Source organism: Rhinoraja longicauda, chromosome 8 (assembly GCF_053455715.1).
Source record: "Rhinoraja longicauda isolate Sanriku21f chromosome 8, sRhiLon1.1, whole genome shotgun sequence".
Lineage (NCBI taxonomy): Eukaryota > Metazoa > Chordata > Chondrichthyes > Rajiformes > Arhynchobatidae > Rhinoraja > Rhinoraja longicauda.
The window spans coordinates 6,185,975-6,206,128 of record NC_135960.1 but is presented as its reverse complement, the minus strand read 5'-3'; the positions used below and the strand labels follow the sequence as shown (position 1 = coordinate 6,206,128).

At 50.1% G+C, this 20,154-nt stretch overlaps 1 protein-coding gene across 8 annotated transcripts in view; it reads right to left on the bottom strand.

Annotated features, from left to right (window-relative positions):
* LOC144595734 (myc box-dependent-interacting protein 1-like) overlaps nucleotides 1–19,591 on the bottom strand; it is a 147,933-nt gene extending 128,342 nt beyond the window's left edge. For 6 of the 8 annotated variants that reach the window (XM_078403304.1, XM_078403308.1, XM_078403303.1 and 3 more), the window contains exon 1: nucleotides 19,416–19,591. In XM_078403304.1, the coding sequence (XP_078259430.1) occupies nucleotides 19,416–19,496 (81 nt within the window). In that variant the 5' untranslated portion in view covers nucleotides 19,497–19,591. The remainder of the gene's footprint in view (nucleotides 1–19,415) is intronic. The other 2 variants (XM_078403302.1, XM_078403306.1) reach the window with 1 other exon arrangement.
* Nucleotides 19,592–20,154: the final 563 nt, after the last annotated feature.

Here is a 20,154-nt window from a genome sequence, read left to right as displayed (position 1 = left end):
GTCACTCCAGTCTTTCAACATATAACAATCCCAACTACGGGTGCTGTCTGTACAGAGTTTGTGTGTTCTCCCTGTGGCCTGCGTGGGTTTTCTCCGAGATCTTCGCTTTCCCCCCCACACTCCAAAGACGTACAGGTATGTAGGTAAATTGGCTTGGTAAATGTAAAAATTGTCCCTAGTGGGTATAGGATAGTGTTAATGTGCTGGTCAGTGCGGACTCGGTGGGCCGAAAGGGCCTGTTTCCGCGCTGTATCTATAAACTAAAAGATACAGAAACAGGCCCTTCAGCCCACAGAGTCTGTGCCGACCAGCGATCCCCTTACACTTTTTTTAAAACAGAAGCCACATTAACCTACAAACCTGTAAGTCTGTGGAGAGTGGAAGGAAACCGGAGCACCCGGAGAAAACCCACGTGGTCACAAGGAGAATATATAAACTCTTGTCTAGACAGCACCCGGTCAAGGTTGAACCCGAGTCTCTGGCGCTGTAAGGCAGCAACTCTACCATGCTGCCCTATTCAAAGTACATTTTTTTAATTTTATTTATTGGCAGCACTGAAGACAGTCTCTGCACATACAGGTAACATGGCAATCATTTCTGTACAGAATATAGACATTAGGTGCAGGCGGAGGACATTCGGCCCTTCGAGCCAGCACCGCCATTCAATGTGATCATGGCTGATCATTCTCAATCAGTACCCCGTTCCTGCCTTCTCCCCATACCCCCTGACTCCGCTATCCTTAAGAGCTCTATCCAGCCAAAGAGTGACAATGAACAGTTTTTAAAGACTTCTTGGGATAAGTACTGGCCAGAACTCGAGGGAAAATCCCCTCGTCTTGTCCATGAATCTGTAAATATGGATTCACATGCCAACATGGGCAAAAAGCAAATTTAATTCAGAGATACGATGGTCAACCCATTTGGAGGAGATGCAACAAAACCCTCAGGACTATCTTTGATCGGACTTTACTGGCTTTATCTCGCATTGAGCGTGATTGCCTTCGGTAATTGTGCACTGTGGACGGCTCGACTGTAATCGTGCATTGTCTTTCCGCTGACTGGTTAGCACGTAACAAAAGCTTTTCACTGTGCCTGTGACAATAAACTGAACTGAAACGGAAGGCAACGGGTGACCGCTGGCAGACCAATTTCCCTCCCGGGATAAATAAAGTTCGATCATATCGTATTGTGTCGTATACAGCTGAAAGAGCAAATGGGATGGAGCTTTTTGGCTGAGACATAAAATTTATAGTGGAGGTCTGCAACCCGCTACCCAAGAGGGTGAAAAAGATTGAAACCATCAGTACAAATGTGTGTGATTGTAGACTTGACTTGTGGGCCCATAAAATCCTGTACTTGCAGGTGGTATTAGCTAGACAGCTCTGAAAAGAAAATTGGCAGATACACACCGAATGGTTTCCTGCGTCATAAATTTACCGTGATACTTAATTCTGCATTAAATTGTTCTGCAAAGAGAGAGGTACATACAAAGCAACAGTCTTTTTCCCAGCATGGGATCATAAGATCACGGTACGGCACGGTGGCGCAGCGGTAGAGTTGCTGCTTTACAGCGAATGCAGCGCCGGAGACTCAGGTTCGATCCTGACTACGGGTGCTGCACTGTAAGGAGTTTGTACGTTCTCCCCGTGACCTGCGTGGGTTTTCTCCGAGATCTTCGGTTTCCTCCCACACTCCAAAGACGTACAGGTATGTAGGTTAATTGGCTGGGTAAATGTAAAAATTGTCCCTCGTGGGTGTAGGATAGTGTTAATGTACGGGGATCACTGGGCGGCACGGACTTGGAGGGCCGAAAAGGCCTGTTTCCGGCTGTATATATATGATATGATATGATGATATGATAATAGGAGCAGAATTAGGCCATTCGGCCCATCAAGTCTACTCAGGCCCTTCCACACTCCAAACCTTCTCTGCACTCTTTCCAGCTGAAGATCTTTCCTAAAGCATGGTGACCAAAAATTCACACAGCAGTACTCCAAATGGCGTCTCGCCAATGTCTCCCATAACATAACATCCCAACTTTTTCTGCATAGCTTTCATCCATTTTGTTCTCCATATCTCTCTATATCATCATCTTTATCTCTCGTTGCCCATTTCCCTGACTCAGTCTGAAGAAGAATCTCGACCCAAAACGTCACCCATTCCTTTTCTCCAGAGATGCTGCCTGTCCAGCTGTTACTCCAGCTTTTTGTGTCTATCCCAAATTCTAAACTCAATATCTTGACTGATGAAGGCTGATGATGTACCCAAAGACTTCTTTACCATCCTATATACCTGCGACGCCACTATCAAGGAACGATGTATCTGCATTGCTGGTATTCCTCTGCTTTACAACACTTTCATCAGGTCAATAGTGATAGGAGCAGAATTAGGCCATTCGGCCCATGAAGGCCGCACGGTGGCGCAGCGGTAGAGTTGCCGCCTTACAGCGAATGCAGTGCCGGAGACCCGGGTTCGATCCCGACTACGGGTGCTGTCTGTACGGAGTTTGTACGTTCTTCCCGTGACTTGCGTGGGTTTTCTCCGAGATCTTCACTCAGTCCGCTTCAACCAACCTGATCTCCCGGTGGCTGAGCACTTCAACTCCCCCTCCCAGTCTGACCTTTCTGTCATGGGCCTCCTCCAGTGCCATAGTGAGGCCCACCGGAAACTGGAGGAACAGCACCTCATATTTCGCTTGGGCAGCTTGCAGCCCAGCGGTATGAACATTGACTTCTCCAACTTTAGATACCTCCTCTGTCCTTCTCGCTCCATCTCCTCCCCTTTCCCAGTTCTCCCTCTATCTTCCTGTCTCCACCTATATCCTTCCTTTGTCCCGCCCCCCGACATCAGTCTGAAGAAGGGTCTCGACCTGAAACGTCACCCATTCCTTCTCTCCAGAGATGCTGCCTGACCCGCTGAGTTACTCCAGCATTGTGTGAATAAATACCTTCGATTTGTACCAGCATCTGCAGTTATTTTCTTACACTATCTCTCCCTCCTAACCCCATTCTCCTGCCTTCTCCCCATAACCCCTGACACCCGTACTAATCAAGAATCTATCTATCTATCTGCCTTAAAATATCCATTGACTTGGCCTCCACAGCCTTCTTGTGGCCCCATGCAGAACCTTATGAAAAGTTATAAAACCAATCGTGTCAATGGAAGAAGTGGACCTGGAAAGTTTTAGACTTACAACAAAGTTATTTCTCCTCAGAAATAGTAATAGGTTTAATTTTGTTACTGAAAGCTATTGGTTACATTGTTTAATAGTGTAACGTTCCACAAGTGTCAACAGAAGCAATTGGTTGCCAATTTCAATAACTACTTATACTGACAGAACTGACAGTCTGAGGCCCTTGACACAATGATGTCTGATAGTTGCACAGAGCCACAGACAGCTTTCCCCCACCAACCAAGTAACATTTCCTTAGCTGCAGTCCGAAGTCGGGTCTCGACCCCAAACGTCACCCATTCCTTCCCTCCAGCAGATGCTGCCTGTCCCGTTGATTTACTCCAGCATTTTGTGTCTATCTTCGGTTTAAATGCAGCATCTGCAGTTCCTTCCTACACATTTAAGGGTCTCGACCCGAAACGTCACCCATTCCTTCTCTCCTGAGATGCTGCCTGACCCGCTGAGTTACTCCAGCATTTTGTGAAATAAATACACATTTACCTAGTTTAATTTAGAGATACAGCGCGGAAACAGGCCCTTCGGCCCACCAAGTCCGCACCGACCAGCGATCCCCGCACATTAACACTATCCTACACAGACTAGGGACAATTTTTTCAACATTTATACCAAGCCAATTAATTCATGTACTAGTTTCAAAGTCGCCTTGCTGAGTCTCATCGTCTGTAACTCGTTCTCACAGCTAACAATGGCCTGTTTCCTATATCATTGTTACTTTTTTTGCATATCTTGTTCGATAACTCTCGATATATCACCGTCTAAATATCTCTCATTTCTCTTTCCCCTGACTCTCAGTCTGAAGAAGGGTCTCGACCCGAAATGTCACCTACTCCCTTTCTCCAGAGATGCTGAGTGACCCTCCGAGTTACTCCAGCTTTTTGTGTCTATCTTTGGCGTGTGTGATTCATTAGCACAGCGCGAAACCACAGACTAAGCCCGTGTGCATCTAAACAAGATTAGAGCAGATTTAGAGCACTCCCCGTGCATGAGTATTGGTTTAATCCAAAATTGCATTTCATCTAAAATGGGCAGCATGGTGGCACAGCGGTAGAGTTGCTGCCTTACAGCAACTGACTACGGGTGCTGTCTGTTACAGAGTTTGTACGATCTTCCTGTGACCACGTGGGTTTTCTCCGGGAGCTCCGGTTTCTTCCCACACTCCAAAGACGTACGTGCAGGTTTGTCGGGTAATTGGCTTCAGTAAATTGTCCGCAGTGTGCGGGACAATAATCTAGAGGTGGGATGATCAGTGGTGAGCACAGAGTCGGTGGGCCGAAGGGCTTGTTTTCCACGCTGTTATCTCTAAACTAAAGCAACTAAAAATTAATATCTACAACATAAAAGGGGTGGAAAGGTGTTGTATTAGAAAGCTAACTCTGGGAAAGCTACCTAGAAAGAAAACAGAAGCACTATATACTAAAATGCAACCATAAATTTCGTAACATTATTGCAAGACTTCAATGGGCATTCTCTAATGACCTGGCACCGTGACAAGGAAGGAACTTTCACAAGTCACATTTTCTTACTTCCGTTTAAAGCCTCAGATCTATATATCTCAATATATAGATGCTGACGGGCTGCATTACAGTCTGATACGGGAACTGTTCTGCCCCACAGCCACAAATCACTACAGAGAGTGGAGGAGACGGCACAGCACATCACTGGCAACTGCCTCCCGGCCATTCAGATTTTTTTTTTAGAGATACAGCGCAGAAACAGGCCCTTCGGCCCACCGAGTCCGCGCCGCCCAGCGATCCCCGCACATTAACACTATCCTACACACAACAGGGACAATTTTTACATTTTACCCAGTCAATTAACCTACACACCTGTACGTCTTAGGAGTGTGGGAGGAAACCGAAGATCCCGGAGAAAACCCACGCAGGTCAGGGGGAGAACGTACAAACTCCGTACAGATGGCGCCCGTAGTCAGGATCGAACCTGAGTCTCCGGCGCTGCATTCGCTGTAAGGCAGCAACTCTACCGCTGCACCACCGAGGACATATTCAGGACATTTTCTACCGGCGGTGCCATCGGAAGGCACGCGGCATCATCAAGGACCACAGCCACCCAGCACACAGGCTGTTCTCCAGGAGTATGGCTGCACCTACCACCAGACTCTAGAACAGTTTCTACCATCAGGCCATTGAACTCATAAACACATTTCACAACATATATGTCGATTATTTTAATATTGTCTGTTTACCTTACTAATGTAATTTTTATCTTATTTATCCTTGGAATATTACTGCTGAGGTGACCCGTTGTCTTGTCAAATATATTTAATTGTATCGTTGACCCTGTGCCAACCTACGTATGACAAATAAAATGATTATTATTATTATTATTATTAGCATGGAGAATCTTTCACACTGGAAACGTCAGACAGTATCGTTGGAGAAAAGGAATAGGCGATGTTTTGGGTCAAGACCCTTCCCAGAGATGCTGCCTGACCTCCTTTTGTGTCCATCGACAGAATTAAGCATCTCTAATTAAAAACTATTATATTTAAATTTTTTGACAATTCTGCCTATTGTGCTTTCGGGGGATGTTCAAGAATTTCTAAACGGAGCAATGTTTTAATGGGGACAAGGAGACGGCAGAGGTTTTGATAGAAACATGCATTGATTTTTATCAGGGCGGTCACGGTGGCGCAGCGGTAGAGTTGCTGCCTTGCAGCGAATGCAGCGCCGGAGACCCGGGTTCGATCCCGACCACGGGCGCTGTCTGTACGGAGTTTGTACGTTCTCCCCCGTGACCTGCGTGGGTCTTCTCCCAGATCTTCGGTTTCCTCCCACAATCCAAAGATGTACAGGTATGTAGGTTAATTAGCTTGGTAAATGTAAAAATTGTCCCTAGTGTGTAGGACAGTTTTAATGCGTGGGGATCGGTGGTTGGCGCGGACCCGGTGGGCTGAAGGGCCTGTTTCCGCGCTGTATCTCTAAAATAAAACAATCGACAACAAAGAGGCAAATTCCATCACATCAATTCTTATCTATTCACAGAGCCCTAAAGAGGCTACTTGGCATTCTTCAGTGGTTTGTCATCTGCAGAGAGAATCTTCAAAGGACAGTGGACATTCACTGGAATGTATAGAGTTAAGCTACACAAAATCTACCCAGGCTCAAAAGCAGGACCTTTAGCTTTAGGTTTTAAAACCCAAGCCTAAAGCAATACCTTAACACCTAGAAAGGTGGTCCGAGACCTCAACAGTGGAACAGGCGGAGGGAGGATGATGGCTGACTTTAGTGGAGCGTCACAACGGCTGGGAAGGCGGATGGATGAAGGCTGCGGCAGAAAAGGGTCCCCGGTCGTCTTGGACTCCACGCCACTGGATCCTGACCCAGATCTGTCAAGGACCGTGTGGTGGCTGTCTGTGCACCAGTCTCCCCACGTTAAACAAATTCACGCACAGGCGTCCTCACGAGAGGACAGTCATACTAGCTTCGAGTCACCGCCGATGATGATGGTGGTGCATAGAAACAACAATTGCTTGCCCTCCACCGATTCTCACAATATCCAAACTTGGAAACAACTAACTAATGGGAACTAGCATCCACATTTTTAATATATATATATATATATATACTAGACCAAGTGGACCCGTTGGGCCCAAACCTCTCCTGCATTGGTGCACCACCCCTGTCCTCCCCCCCTTGTCCTCCTCCCCTCCCCTGTCTCCTCAACCCCCCCCCCCCTCGCTTCTCCCCTCCCCCTCCCCTCCTTTTAAACTTTAAAATGTGAATAACTTAAAAAATGTAACACCGATTTCAATGAAACTACTTGCATTATCACTAAAGTGACAATGGTGAGTGAGGTGGGCCTAAAATTGTCGCGCTATCGTGTACCGTTTTGGCCGAAGTTCAGTCACAAACAAGATAACAAACGAGAGTTTTAGTATATAGATATATATATAGATATATATATATCTATATATATACACAGGGCCGGCACGGAGGGGCAGCAGTAGAATCCACGCCGACCAGCGATCCCCGCACATTAACACTATCCTACACACACGAGGGACAATTTGTAGGTTTTCACATCAAGCCAATTAACAACAGACCCTTGCAAGTCTTTGAAGTGTGGGAGGAAACCGAAGATCTTGGAGAAAACCCGATTTGCGGGTCATGGGGAGAACGTACAAACTCCGTACAGACAGCACCCGCTGCACCAAGTGCCACCCCAGGAATTGCCAGTTCAAACAACTTCTCGGCTTGCATTCAAGATAGAACAATGAAATTCTTAGTTGCAGCAGCAACGAAGAGGATAGATATGCAAACATAGTAGGCTGTAAACAATATCATAAACGAGTGCAGTTGGGTGGAGAACATTTAGGTATTAGGGCAGCTCCACCTGCATCATAAGGCAGCATATTCTAAATGTCAAGCACGTTCAGGTATGCTTCCACCCCAAGGTTTAGTTCAGAAATACAGCGCGGAAACAGGCCCTTCCGGCCCGCCGGGTCCGCGCCGACCAGCGATCCCCGCACATTAACACTATCCTACACCCACTAGGGACAATTTTTACACTTACCAAACCAATTAACCTACAAACCTGTACGTCTTTGGAGTGTGGGAGGGAACCGAAGATCTCGGAGAAAACCCAGGCAGAACGTACAGATAAGCGCCCGCAGTCGGGATCGAACCCGGGTCTCCGGCGCTGCATTCCCTGAAAGGCAGCAACTCTACCGCTGCGCCACTGAGGTCTGGGACCCAGAACATTAACTCTTTCTCTTACCACAGATGCTGCACAAGCCGCTGGGAGTCGCCAGCATTTTTTCTGCATTCCTCTCTCTAATCCTGGTTACTTTAAAAGTTGGAGTAGACAATAAGTGCAGGAGTAGGCCAAGCGGCCCTTCGAGCCAGCACCACCATTCAATATGATAGACAATAGACAATAGACAATAGGTGCAGGAGTAGGCCATTCAGCCCTTCGAGCCAGCACCGCCATTCAATGCGATCATGGCTGATCACTCTCAATCAGTACCCCGTTCCTGCCTTCTCCCCATACCCCCTCACTCCGCTATCCTTAAGAGCCCTATCCAGCTCTCTCTTGAAAGCATCCAACGAACTGGCCTCCACTGCCTTCTGAGGCAGAGAATTCCACACCTTCACCACTCTCTGACTGAAAAAGTTCTTCCTCATCTCCGTTCTAAATGGCCTACCCCTTATTCTTAAACTGTGGCTCCTTGTTCTGGACTCCCCCAACATCGGGAACATGTTTCCTGCCTCTAACGTGTCCAACCCCTTAATAATCTTATATGTTTCGATAAGATCCCCTCTCATCCTTCTAAATTCCAGTGTATACAAGCCTAGTCGCTCCAGTCTTTCAACATATGACAGTCCCGCCATTCCGGGAATTAACCTAGTAAACCTACGCTGCATGCCCTCAACAGCAAGAATATCCTTCCTCTAATTTGGAGACCAAAACTGCACACAGTACTCCAGGTGCGGTCTCACTAGGGCCCTGTACAACTGCAGAGTACACCTGGAGTACAAGGGCAGTAGCTCTTGTGGCATAGCAGTTGAGCCATGCCGGAAGGAATTGCAGATGCCGGTTTAAACCAAACATAGACACAAAAAGCTGGAGTAACTCAGCGAGACAGGCAGCATCTGTGGAGAGAAGGAACGGGTGACATTTCGGGTCGAGTAAGTTCATCAGACCCTGCCGAAACGTTCCCCATTCCTTCCCTCCGGAGATGCTGCCTGTCCCGCTGAGTTACTCCAGCTTTCTGTGTCCATCTTCTGTAGCAGTAGAGCTTCAAGAGTCGCTGCCTCAAAGGACAACCAGCATCTCAGAGACCCACACCACCCTGGCCACGTTCTCATTTCACTCCTGCCATCGGGAAGGCAGTATAGGAGCCTAAAACGGTGGAAACAATCGCCGGGGATGCGAGTGTTTTCCGGATCGTATCTCCGGTCGCTCTGCGGCCCAACATTGTGGAGCCGGCAGCCTTGCTCGAGACTGACTTTGAGCACCACCGCGGGGCCGTGGACTTGCCATCGGAGACTGCGAATCCTTGCCTGGGATCGACGCCCCAAACCGCGGCCTGCGGATTTCAACATCGAGGAACCCGCAGTCTCGGGTAGAGACTGATGTCGGGAAGCTCCAAAGACGCAGAAGGTTTGACCAGCCCTGACACGGGGCCAGATCGCCTCCTCCCCCCATGCGGGAGCTTGATCGCCCCGATGTTAAGGGCCCGGCCACCGGCTACGGGAGCCAAGATCGTCCAGTCAACGGAAGGCTCGAGGCCCTCGTCCGCGGGAGAAGAAAGAAGGGAAAAGGATTGAACTTTTTTTTTTTTCGCCTTCCTGAACTAATCACCACTTTCTCACTGGTGCAGACGAAACGTGTGGGGAAGGAACTGCAGACGCTGGTTTTCACCGAAGATAGACACAAAGCGCTGGAGTAACTCAGCGGGCGGGACAGGCAGCATCTCCGGAGGGAAGAAACGGGCGTCATTTCGGGTCGAGACCCTTCCATCCGAAGAAGGGTTTTCGACCTGAAAGGTAGAAAATTTGAGGAACGTGGAGGAGTCACTGCGGTGGATGTTCATGTGAAAATGTATTTGGTGTGTGTTGTTGCTCGCAGCCCCCTGGGTGGACATTGGGAGCTCCGGCAGCGTCTTCGCCCGCCCCGAATCGCGGGGCTTGGGTCGGCCCGCCGCGGACCTTTCACCGTCCGGCGCGGCCTGAAATAGGCCACGGGGTTTTTCTCTGCTCGGCGGGGGCTTCAATGTCGGGAGCCCCGACGTGCAGCGGCGGGGCAGCGTTTTCGCCCGCCCCGGATCGCGGGGCTTGGGTTGGACCTTTCACCATCCGGCGCGGCCTGGAACGTGGCAACTACAACAGCCTGACTGCGGGAGAAGACGGCAGGGGAAGAGAGAAGACATTCTGGCCTTCCATCACAGTGAGGAGGTGACTGGAGGAGACTCACTGTGATGGATGTTTCTTTTTTTAGTTTTTGTTTTGTGTTGGTTTGTGGTTGTGTGTGTGTAATTGCTTATTTTATTGCTCTTACTGTTGGACTGTGGGTGACGAAATCTCGTCCAAAAGACTTGTGGGTTTTTTTGGATGACAATAAAAGTAATTCTGATTCTGATTGGTACGGCTCGAAGGGCCGAATGGCCTACTCCTGCACCTATTGTCCATTGACTGTATGGCAAAACAAATTCCGTGTGAGTTGCAAAACATACTTGGCTAATAAAGTAAGATTATGATTATGACTAACTAATAGGCACAGGCCTCCACATTTTGAAAAATACTTAAAACACCAGAGTGGAAAGATGTTCTGGGTTCCAATAAGCCACGACCACACAGTAAACACGAAGACAGTTACAGTCAGTACAACAAATTCAAAAGAGCGGAATGCTGAAAAGATTTGTCGTTAAAAAAAGCTGAAAAAAGTCCAATAATTACAAACCAAACGTGGCTGAATTCACAGTAAGCGTACAACAGCAGCTCTGGGAAGGGTAGACAAAATGCTGGAGTAACTCAGCGGGACAGGCAGCATCTCTGGGTAGAAGGAACGGGTGACGTTTCGGGTAGAAAACCCTTCTTCGGGCGGAAGGGTCTCGACCCAAAACGACGCCCATTCCTTCCCTCCGGAGATGCTGCCTGTCCCGCCCGCTGAGTTACTCCAGCACTTTGTGTCTGTCTTCGTCAGCATCTGCAGTTCCTTCCCCCACACGTTTCGTCTGCACCAGTGAGAAAGAGGCGATTGGTTCAAGATTCAGATAGCAATGGGGAAGAGACTGTTTTTACAAGATCTGCATGTCCAAACTTTCAAACCTCGCATCTCACGGAAGGTAGATGTAAATTCTCCACCCAACCACACTGTCGGAACACCTTCACCACAGGAACTACAGTATCTCATCGTGAAACTCCTGTGTAATGTCACATCACCCTTCATCATCCACAACACCACTGTATCGTTTGCTTTATAGACAATAGGTGCAGGAGTAGGCCATTCGGCCCTTAGAGCCAGCACCGCCATTCAATGTGATCATGGCTGATCATTCTCAATCAGTGCCCCGTTCCTGCCTTCTCCCCATACCCCCTGACTCCACTATCCTTAAGAGCTCTATCTAGCTCTCTCTTGAATGCATTTGGAGAATTGGCCTCCACTGCCTTCTGAGGCAGAGAATTCCACAGATTCACAACTCTCTGACTGAAAAAGTTTTTCCTCATCTCCGTTCTAAATGGCCTACCCCTTATTCTTAAACTGTGGCCCCTGGTTCTGGACTCCCCCAACATTGGGAACATGTTTCCTGCCTCTAACGTGTACGACCACTTATTAATCTTGTATGTTTCGATAAGATCCTCTCATCCTTCTAAATTTCAGTGTATACAAGCCTTAGTTGTCACCTTCCCCTACCTAACAATGATCTATTCTACATTTTCCTTGAGCATCCGTCCCCTTTGATGTCTCTTTTTTACACCTTACACTTCCTTACCTCTGTGCCTCCCTCTCCCCCGACACTCAGTCTGAAGAAAGGTCTCGATCCTAAACGACGCCCATTCCATGTCTCCAGAGATGCTGCCTGTCACGCTGAGTTACTCCAGCATTTTGTGTCTATCCTCGGTGTAAACCAGCCTCTGCAGTTCCTTCTTACACAATTCTCCTCTGGCAGCTTGGCCCATGCATCCATTGAATGAAAAAGTTGTCCCCTCAAGTTCGTAAGCCATAGGAGCAGATTCGACCCATCAAGTCTACTCTGCCGTTCATTCATTCATGATAGCCTTAGAGGGAGTACAGAGAAGGTTCACCAGATTGATCCCTGGGATGGCAGGACTTTCATATGAAGAAAGACTGGATAGACTAGGCTTATACTCGCTAGAATTTAGAAGACTGAGGGGGGATCTTATTGAAACATATAAAATTCTTAAGGGGTTGGAGAGGCTAGATGCGTTCTGAAGAAGGGTCTCGACCCGAAACGTCACCCATTCCTTCTCTCCCGAGATGCTGCCTGACCTGCTGAGTTACTCCAGCATTTTGTGAATAAAAAGATTGTTCCCGATGTTGGGGAAGTCCAGAACTAGGGGTCACAGCTTAAGGATAAGGGGGAAGTCTTTTAGGACCGAGATGGGAAAACATTTCTTCACACAGAGAGTGGTGAGACTGTGGAATTCACTGCCACAGAAGGTAGTTGAGGCCAGTTCATTGGCTATATTTAAGAGGGAGTTAGATGTGGCCCTTGTGGCTAAAGGGATCAGGGGGTATGGAGAGAAGGCAGGTACAGGTTACTGAGCTGGATGATCAGCCATGATCATATTGAATGGTGGTGCAGGCTCGAAGGGCCGAATGGCCTACTCCTGCACCTATTTTCTATGTTTCTATGTTTCTATCTATCTTTCCCTCCACCCCATTCTCCTGCCTTCACCTCGGGTTCATTTTAAATTTTGCCCCTCTCACGTAAACCCCACAACAAAGAAATAGTTATGGAATAGGCAACCTGAGGTGGCGATGGGAGTCAGTCACACGACACAGAAGCTGCAGGGAGAAGAACTGTGTGTAGTAAGGAACTGCAGGCGCTGGTTTAAACCGAAGACAGACACGGAAAACGGCAGCACGGTGGCGCACCGGTAGTTGCTGCCTTACAGCGAATGCAGCGCCGGAGACTCATGTTCCATCCTGACTACGGGCGCCGTCTGTACGGAGTTTGTACGTTCTCCCCGTGACCTGCGTGGGTTTTCTCCGAGATCTTCGGTTTCCTCCCACACTCCAAAGACGTACAGGTCTGTAGGTTAATTGAATGGGTAAAAATTGTCCCTAGTGTGTGTAGGATAGTGTTAGTGTGCGGGGATCGCTGGGCGGTGCGGACTCGGTGGGCCGAAGGGCCTGTTTCCGCGCTGTATCTCTAAATCTAAATCTAAATCTAAAAGCTGGAGTAACTCTGCTGGACAGGCAGCATCTCTGGAGAAAAGGAATGGGTCAAGGGTCTCGACCCGAAACGTCACCCATTCCTTCTCTCCAGAGATGCTGAGTTAACCCAGCATTTTGTGTCTATCTTCAGGAGTGGGACTGCTCTCCAATCAACCAGACACAGACGGCTACTGGGATTAGTGCGGAGACAGGCAAAGGCCAGCCGGTGCAGGGTGGGCCAGTTCTATATCTGTGGGTCTTTGATCTGTGGGTTGTTGATGCAGTTGAGGGAGTTAATGCAGTTGATGCAAACGTAGCCCTTACTGGCGACGTTCACATCCTGCTGGGAAGCTCAACGCCCCGGTATCCCTGAGCCAGAAAGGCCCACACCTTCATTCACATGCAGACACAAAAAGCTGGAGTAACTCAGCGGGTCAGGCAACATCTCGGGAGAGAAGGAATGGGTGACGTTTCTAGATTTAGATTTAGAGATACAGCACGGAAACAGGCCCTTCGGCCCACCGAGTCCGTGCCGCCCAGCGATCCCCGCACATTAACACTATCCTACACACACGGGGGACAATTTTTTACATTTACCCAGTCAATTAACCTACATACCTGCACGTCTTTGGAGTGTGGGAGGAAACCGAAGATCTCGGAGAAAACCCACGCAGGTCACGGGGAGAACGTACAAATTCCGTACAGACGGCGCCCGTAGTCAGGATCGAACCCGAGTCTCCGGCGCTGCATTCGCTGTAAGGCGGCAACTCTACCGCTGCGCCACCGTGCCGCCCCTTCGTTTCGGGTCGAGACCCTTCTTCAGACTGACGTCAGGGGATGGGATGGGACGGGACAAAGATAGGATGTAGTAGGAGACAGGAAGACTGGTGGGAGAACTGGGAAGGGGGGAGGGGAAAACAGGGACTACCTGAAGTTAGAGAAGTCAATGTTCATACCGCTGGTGGTGTAAGCTGCCCAAGCGAAATATGAGGTGCTGTTGCTCCAATTTGCGCTGGGCCTCACTCTGACAATGCAGGAGGCCCAGGACAGAAAGGTCAGATTGGCAATGGGAGGGAGAGTTGAGGTGCTGAGCCACCGGGAGATCAGGTAGGTTAAGACGGACTAAGGGGAGGTGTTGAGCGAAACGATCGCCGAGCTTGCGTTTGGTCTCGCCGATGTAGAGAAGTTGACACCTGGAACAGCGGATACAGTAAGTGGGGTTGGAGGGGGTGCAGGTGAACCTCTGACTCACCCGGAAAGACTGTTTGGGTCCATGGATGGAGTCGAGGGTGGGGGAAGGATTCCCGGGCTCCTAGTGTTGTCTTTCCCCCCACCCCTGAGGGCCGAGGATACTGCCTCCGCCTCACCCACTGTTATTACAGCGAACACAGTTACAGTTTTAATTTATTATTATCACGTGTACCGAGGTACAGTGAAAAGCTTTGGTTGCGTGCTATCCTGTCAGCTGAAGGACAATACACGATTACAATTGATCCGTTTACAGTGTTCTTCCACCATTACCACCGTCGCCCAAGTCCACGGTCACCAAATCTTCCTACTGCTATTCCTCAGCCCCGGGTCACCCACCTTCATGGCACCTCCTCTTCCTCCCTCCCCCCTCTCCCTCTGGTACCACCCCCCCCCCACCCCCCATCCTCTCCCCTGTCCCAGTGTCACAAGTCTCCCGGCCCATCGTTTCAACATTGTTTAGGAAAAATGCTGTCAAGCTGGAAAGGGTGAAGAGAAGATTTACGAGGATGTTGCCAGGTCCCTCGCCTCCGAGCTATGGGGAGAGGTTGAGTTGTCCGAGACTCAATTCCTTGGAGCGCAGGAGGATGAGGTGTAATCTGATTGAGGTGGATAAAATCATGAGAGGAATGGATCGGGTAGATGCACTAGATCGAGTTTCTTGCACAGAGGAGATGAATCGATGACCAGAGGACATCGGTTCAAGGTGAAGGGGGAAGAGATTTAATAAGAACCCGAGGGGTAACTTTTTCACACAAAGGGTGGTGGGTGTATGGAACGAGTTGCCAGAAGAGGTAGTTGAGGCTGGGACTATCGCAACGTTTAAGAAATAGTTAGACAGACAATAGACAATAGGTGCAGGAGGAGGAACAGTTAGACAGGTACATACACTAGGTTAATTCCCGGAATGGCGGGACTATCATATGTTGAAAGACTGGAGCGACCAGGCTTGTATACAATGGAATTTAGAAGGATGAGAGGAGATCTTATCGAAACGTATAAGATTATTAAGGGGTTGGACACGTTAGAGGCAGGAAACATGTTCCCAATGTTGGGGGAGTCCAGAACAAGGGGCCACAGTTTAAGAATAAAGGGTAGGCCATTTAGAACTGAGATGAGGAAAAACTTTTTCAGTCAGAGAGTTGTGAATCTGTGGAATTCTCTGCCTCAGAAGGCAGTGGAGGCCAATTCTCTGAATGCATTCAAGAGAGAGCTGGATAGAGCTCTTAAGGATAGTGGAGTCAGGGGGTATGGGGACAAGGCAGGAACAGGGTACTGATTGAGAATGATCAGCCATGATCACATTGAATGGTGGTGCTGGCTCAAATGGCCTCCTCCTGCACCTATTGTCTATTGTCTATAGATGCACAGAGTTTCTTGCACAGAGGAGATGAATCGATGACCAGAGGTGAATTTGGGAAAGATTTAATAAGAACCCAAGGGGTAACTTTTTCACACAGAGGGTGGTGGGTGTATGGAACGAGTTGCCAGAGGAGGTAGTTGAGGCTGGGACTGTGCCATCATTTAAGGAACAGTTAGACAGGTACATGGATAGGACAGGTTTGGAGGGATATGGACCAAACGCAGGCATGTGGGACGAGTGTAGCTGGGACTGTTGGCCGGTGTGGGCGAGTTGGGCCGAAGCTCACACCCTCTAGTCCTGGCAACATCCTCGTAAATCTTTTCGGAACCCTTTCAAGCTTGACAATATCTTTCATATAACATGGTGCCCAGAACTGAACACACACATATTCTAAATCCAATCTCACCAACATCTAATACGATTGCAACATGGCCTACTCAATACTCTGACGGATGAAGGCCAATGTGCCAAAAGCCTTTACGACCACCTTATCTACCAGAGACTCGACCTTCAAGGAACCATGCACCTGCACTCCTAGATCCCTCTGCTCCACAACACTCCCCAGAGGCCTACCATTCACTGTGTAGGCCCTGCCCTTGTTCGACGTCCCAAAATGCAACTCCCCACGCTTCTCTGCATCAGCCATGATCACATTGAATGGCGGTGCTGGCTCGAAGGGCCGAACGGCCTACTCCTGCACCTATTGTCTCTTGAATTCCATCAACCATTCCTCCGCCCACCTGGCCAATCAATCCAGATCCTGCTGCAATCTTTCACAACCATCTTCACCGTCTGCAAAACTTTTGTATCATCAGCAAACAAACATGCTAATCTTGGCCTGCATAGAAACATAGAAAATAGGTGCAGGAGTAGGCCATTCGGCCCTTCGAGCCTGCACCGCCATTCAATATGATCATGGCTGATCATCCAACTCAGTATCCCGTACCTGCCTTCTCTCCATACCCCCTGATCCCTTTAGCCACAAGGGCCACATCTAACTCCCTCTTAAATATAGCCAATGAACTGGCCTCAACTACCTTCTGTGGCAGAGAATTCCACAGATTCACCACTCTCTGTGTGAAAAAAAACGTTCTCATCTCGGTCCTAAAAGACTTCCCCCTTATCCTTAAACTGTGACCCCTTTTTCTGGACTTCCCCAACATCGGGAACAATCTTCCTGCATCTAGCCTGTCCAACCCCTTAAGAATTTTGTAAGTTTCTATAAGATCCCCCCTCAATCTTCTAAATTCCAGCGAGTACAAGCCGAGTCTATCCATGTTCTCATCCCAATCAATGCATAGAAAATAGGTGCAGGAGTAGGCCATTCGGCCCTTCGGCCCATGTTCTCATCCAAATCATTGACGTAGATGACAAACAGTAACGGGGCCAGAACCGAACCCTGAGGCACACCACTAGTCACGGGCCACCAGTCCGAGAAGCAATCTTCCACCATCGCCCTCTGCTTTCTTCTGTGAGGCCAATTTGCCGTCCATTCAAGCTATCTATCGCTCCTTGGCACCCATGGAAGATCTAACCTTCCAGAGCAGCCTACCATGCGGAACCTTGTCGAACGCCTTACAGAGGTCAATAGACAATAGACAATATGCAGGAGGAGGCCATTCTTCGAGCCAGCACCGCCATTCAATGTGATCATGGCTGATCATTCTCAATCAGTACCCCGTTCCTGCCTTCTCCCCATACCCCCTGACTCCGCTATCCTTAAGAGCTCTATCCAGCTCTCTCTTGAATGCATTCAGAGAATTGGCCTCCACTGCCTTCTGAGGCAGAGAATTCCACAGATTCACAACTCTCTGACTTAAAAAGTTTTTCCTCATCTCCTTTTTCCTCATCTCCGTTCTAAATGGCCTACCCCTTATTCTTAAACTGTGGCCCCTTGTTCTGGACTCCCCCAACATTGGGAACATGTTTCCTGCCTCTAACGTGTCCAACCCCTTAATAATCTTATACGTTTCGATAAGATCCATCCTCAACCTTTTAGGTCACGTCTTCAAAAAAACAAAAATCAATCAGATTTGTTGAGACACGACCTCCCACCTACAAAAACCATGTTGACCGCCCCTGGTCAACCCTTGCCCCATCCAAATGCCTGCCTGTCCTATCCCTCAGAACACAACACTCTCCAGTAACTCACCAACTGCAGATGTTCCACAAAATGCTGGAGCTACAGATGTTTAAAGTGGAGCATTTTCCCTGCGGCCCTTCTTTGAAAAGAGGCACAACATCTGTCCCCTGTCCCCCAGTCTTCTGTAGGCACCTCTCCTGTGTTTAAGGACGACTCGCAAATTTACGAGACCCCCCCCTGACTAAGCCCCCGGCCCCTTCCCACCACCAAGCCCCGGCCACTCAGTCCACACAGCTGCCAGGGCCATACTATCCCCGGCGAATCCAGCCTCCACATCCCCCCGGCTCCTGGAGAGCCGCAGCTCCCGGGACACCGCTACCTGGACCCACCCCTGGGGTCTCTCCCCCTCCCCCTCCCCTCCCCCCCCTCGGACCCGCACAGGGTCCCACCGCACCGCCCTGTCATGTCCTTCCCCGCCCGCAGCAAGAGGCAGAAACCCCGGCCTCCCTCCCTCCCTCCTCATCCTCCCTCTCCCCTCCTCATCCTCTCTCCTCATTCTCCCTCCCACCTCTTTCCCGCTCTCTTTCTCCCTCCTCTCTGTTTCTATATGTGTGTCTCTCTCTCTCTGTGTCTCTCTCCCCCTCTCCCTCCCCCCCTCTCTCCCCCTCTCCCTCCCCCCTCTCTCCCCCTCTCCCTCCCCCCCTCTCTCCCCCCCTCTCTCCCCCTCTCCCTCCCCCCCTCTCCCTCCCCCCCTCCCCCCCTCTCTCCCCCTCTCCCTCCCTCTCTCCCCCTCTCCCTCCCCCCCCTCTCTCCCCTCTCCTCCCCCCCTCTCTCACCCTCTCCCTCCCTTCTCTCTGTCTGTGTGTGTGCGTGTCTCTCTCTCTCCCTCCCCTCTCCCTCCCACCTCTCCCCCTCCCCCTCCCTTCTCGCTGTCTCTGTGTGTCTCTCCCTCTCTCTCCCCCTCCCTTTCTCTCTCCCTCTCCCCCTCCCCCCCCCCCCACTCTCTCTCTGTCTCTCCCTTCTCTCTGTCTGTGTGTGTGTGTGTGTGTCTCTGTCTCTCTCTCTCCCTCCTCTCTCCTTCCCTCTATCACCCTCCCTTCTCACTGTCTCTGTGTGTGTCTCTCTCCCTCCCTCTGTCTCTCTGTCTCCCCTCTCTCCCCCCTTCTCCCTCTGTCTCCCTCTCTCTCCCCTCTCCGTCTCCCTCTCCCTCCCCTTCTCCCTCTCCCCTCTCCCTCTCTCCCCTCTCCCTCTCTCCCCCCTTCTCCCCCCTCTCCTCTCTCCCCCCCCTTCTCCCTCTGTCTCCCTCTCTCTCCCCTCCCCCTCTCTCCCTCTCTCCCTCTCTCCCCTCTCCCTCTCCCTCTCTCCCCCCTTCTCCCTCTGTCTCCCTCTCTCTCCTTCTCCCTCTCTCTCCTTCTCCCTCTCTCCCTCTCCCTCTCTCCCCTCTCCCCCCTTCTCCCTCTCTCCCCTCTCCCTCCCTCCCTTTCTCCCCTTCCCTCTCTCTCCCTCTCCCTTTCCCTCTCTCCCTCTCTCCCCCCTTCTCCCTCTCTCCCCTCTCCCTCTCCCTCTCTCCCCCCCTCCCCCCTTCTCCCTCTGTCTCCCTCTCTCTCTCTCCCTCTCCCTCCCTTTCTCCTTCCCTCTCTCTCTCTCTCTCCCCGGCCCCGCACCTTCTCCTGCGCCCGGTTGATCTTCTTCTGGACGTTCTTGGCGATGAAGCCGGCGCTCACTCCCTTGGTGGACTCAGCCATCTTGCGCCCGCTGTCTGCCCGCAGAGGGGAAGGAGGGAAGGAGGGAGGGAAGGAGGGAGGAGGCGGTGGAGATGACGGGAGGATTTAAAGCCACTGCGGGAGGGAGGGAGAGAGAGAGAGGAGGGAGGGAGGGAGCGGCCAGACCGCAACAGCCGCTTAAAGAGACACCACATGCCAGACACACATAGAAAACAGGTCCATTCACACAATGCTGGAGTAACTCAGCGGGTCGGGCAGCATCTCGGGAGAGAAGGAATGGGTGACGTTTCGGGTCGAGACCCTTCTTATAGAAAATAAGAAAATAGGTGATAGGAGGAGGCCATTCGGCCCTTCGAGCCAGTACCGGCCATTCAATGTGATCACGGGTGATCTTAGAAACATAGAAAATAGGTGCAGGAGGAGGCCATTCAGCCCTTCGAGCCAGTACCGGCCATTCAATGTGATCACGGGTGATCTTAGAAACATAGAAAATAGGTGCAGAAGGAGGCCATTCAGCCCTTCGAGCCAGTACCGGCCATTCAATGTGATCGCGGGTGATCATAGAAACATAGAAAAACATAGAAAATAGGTGCAGGAGGAGGCCATTCGGCCCTTCGAGCCAGTACCGGCCATTCAATGTGATCACGGGTGATCATAGAAACATAGAAACATAGAAAAT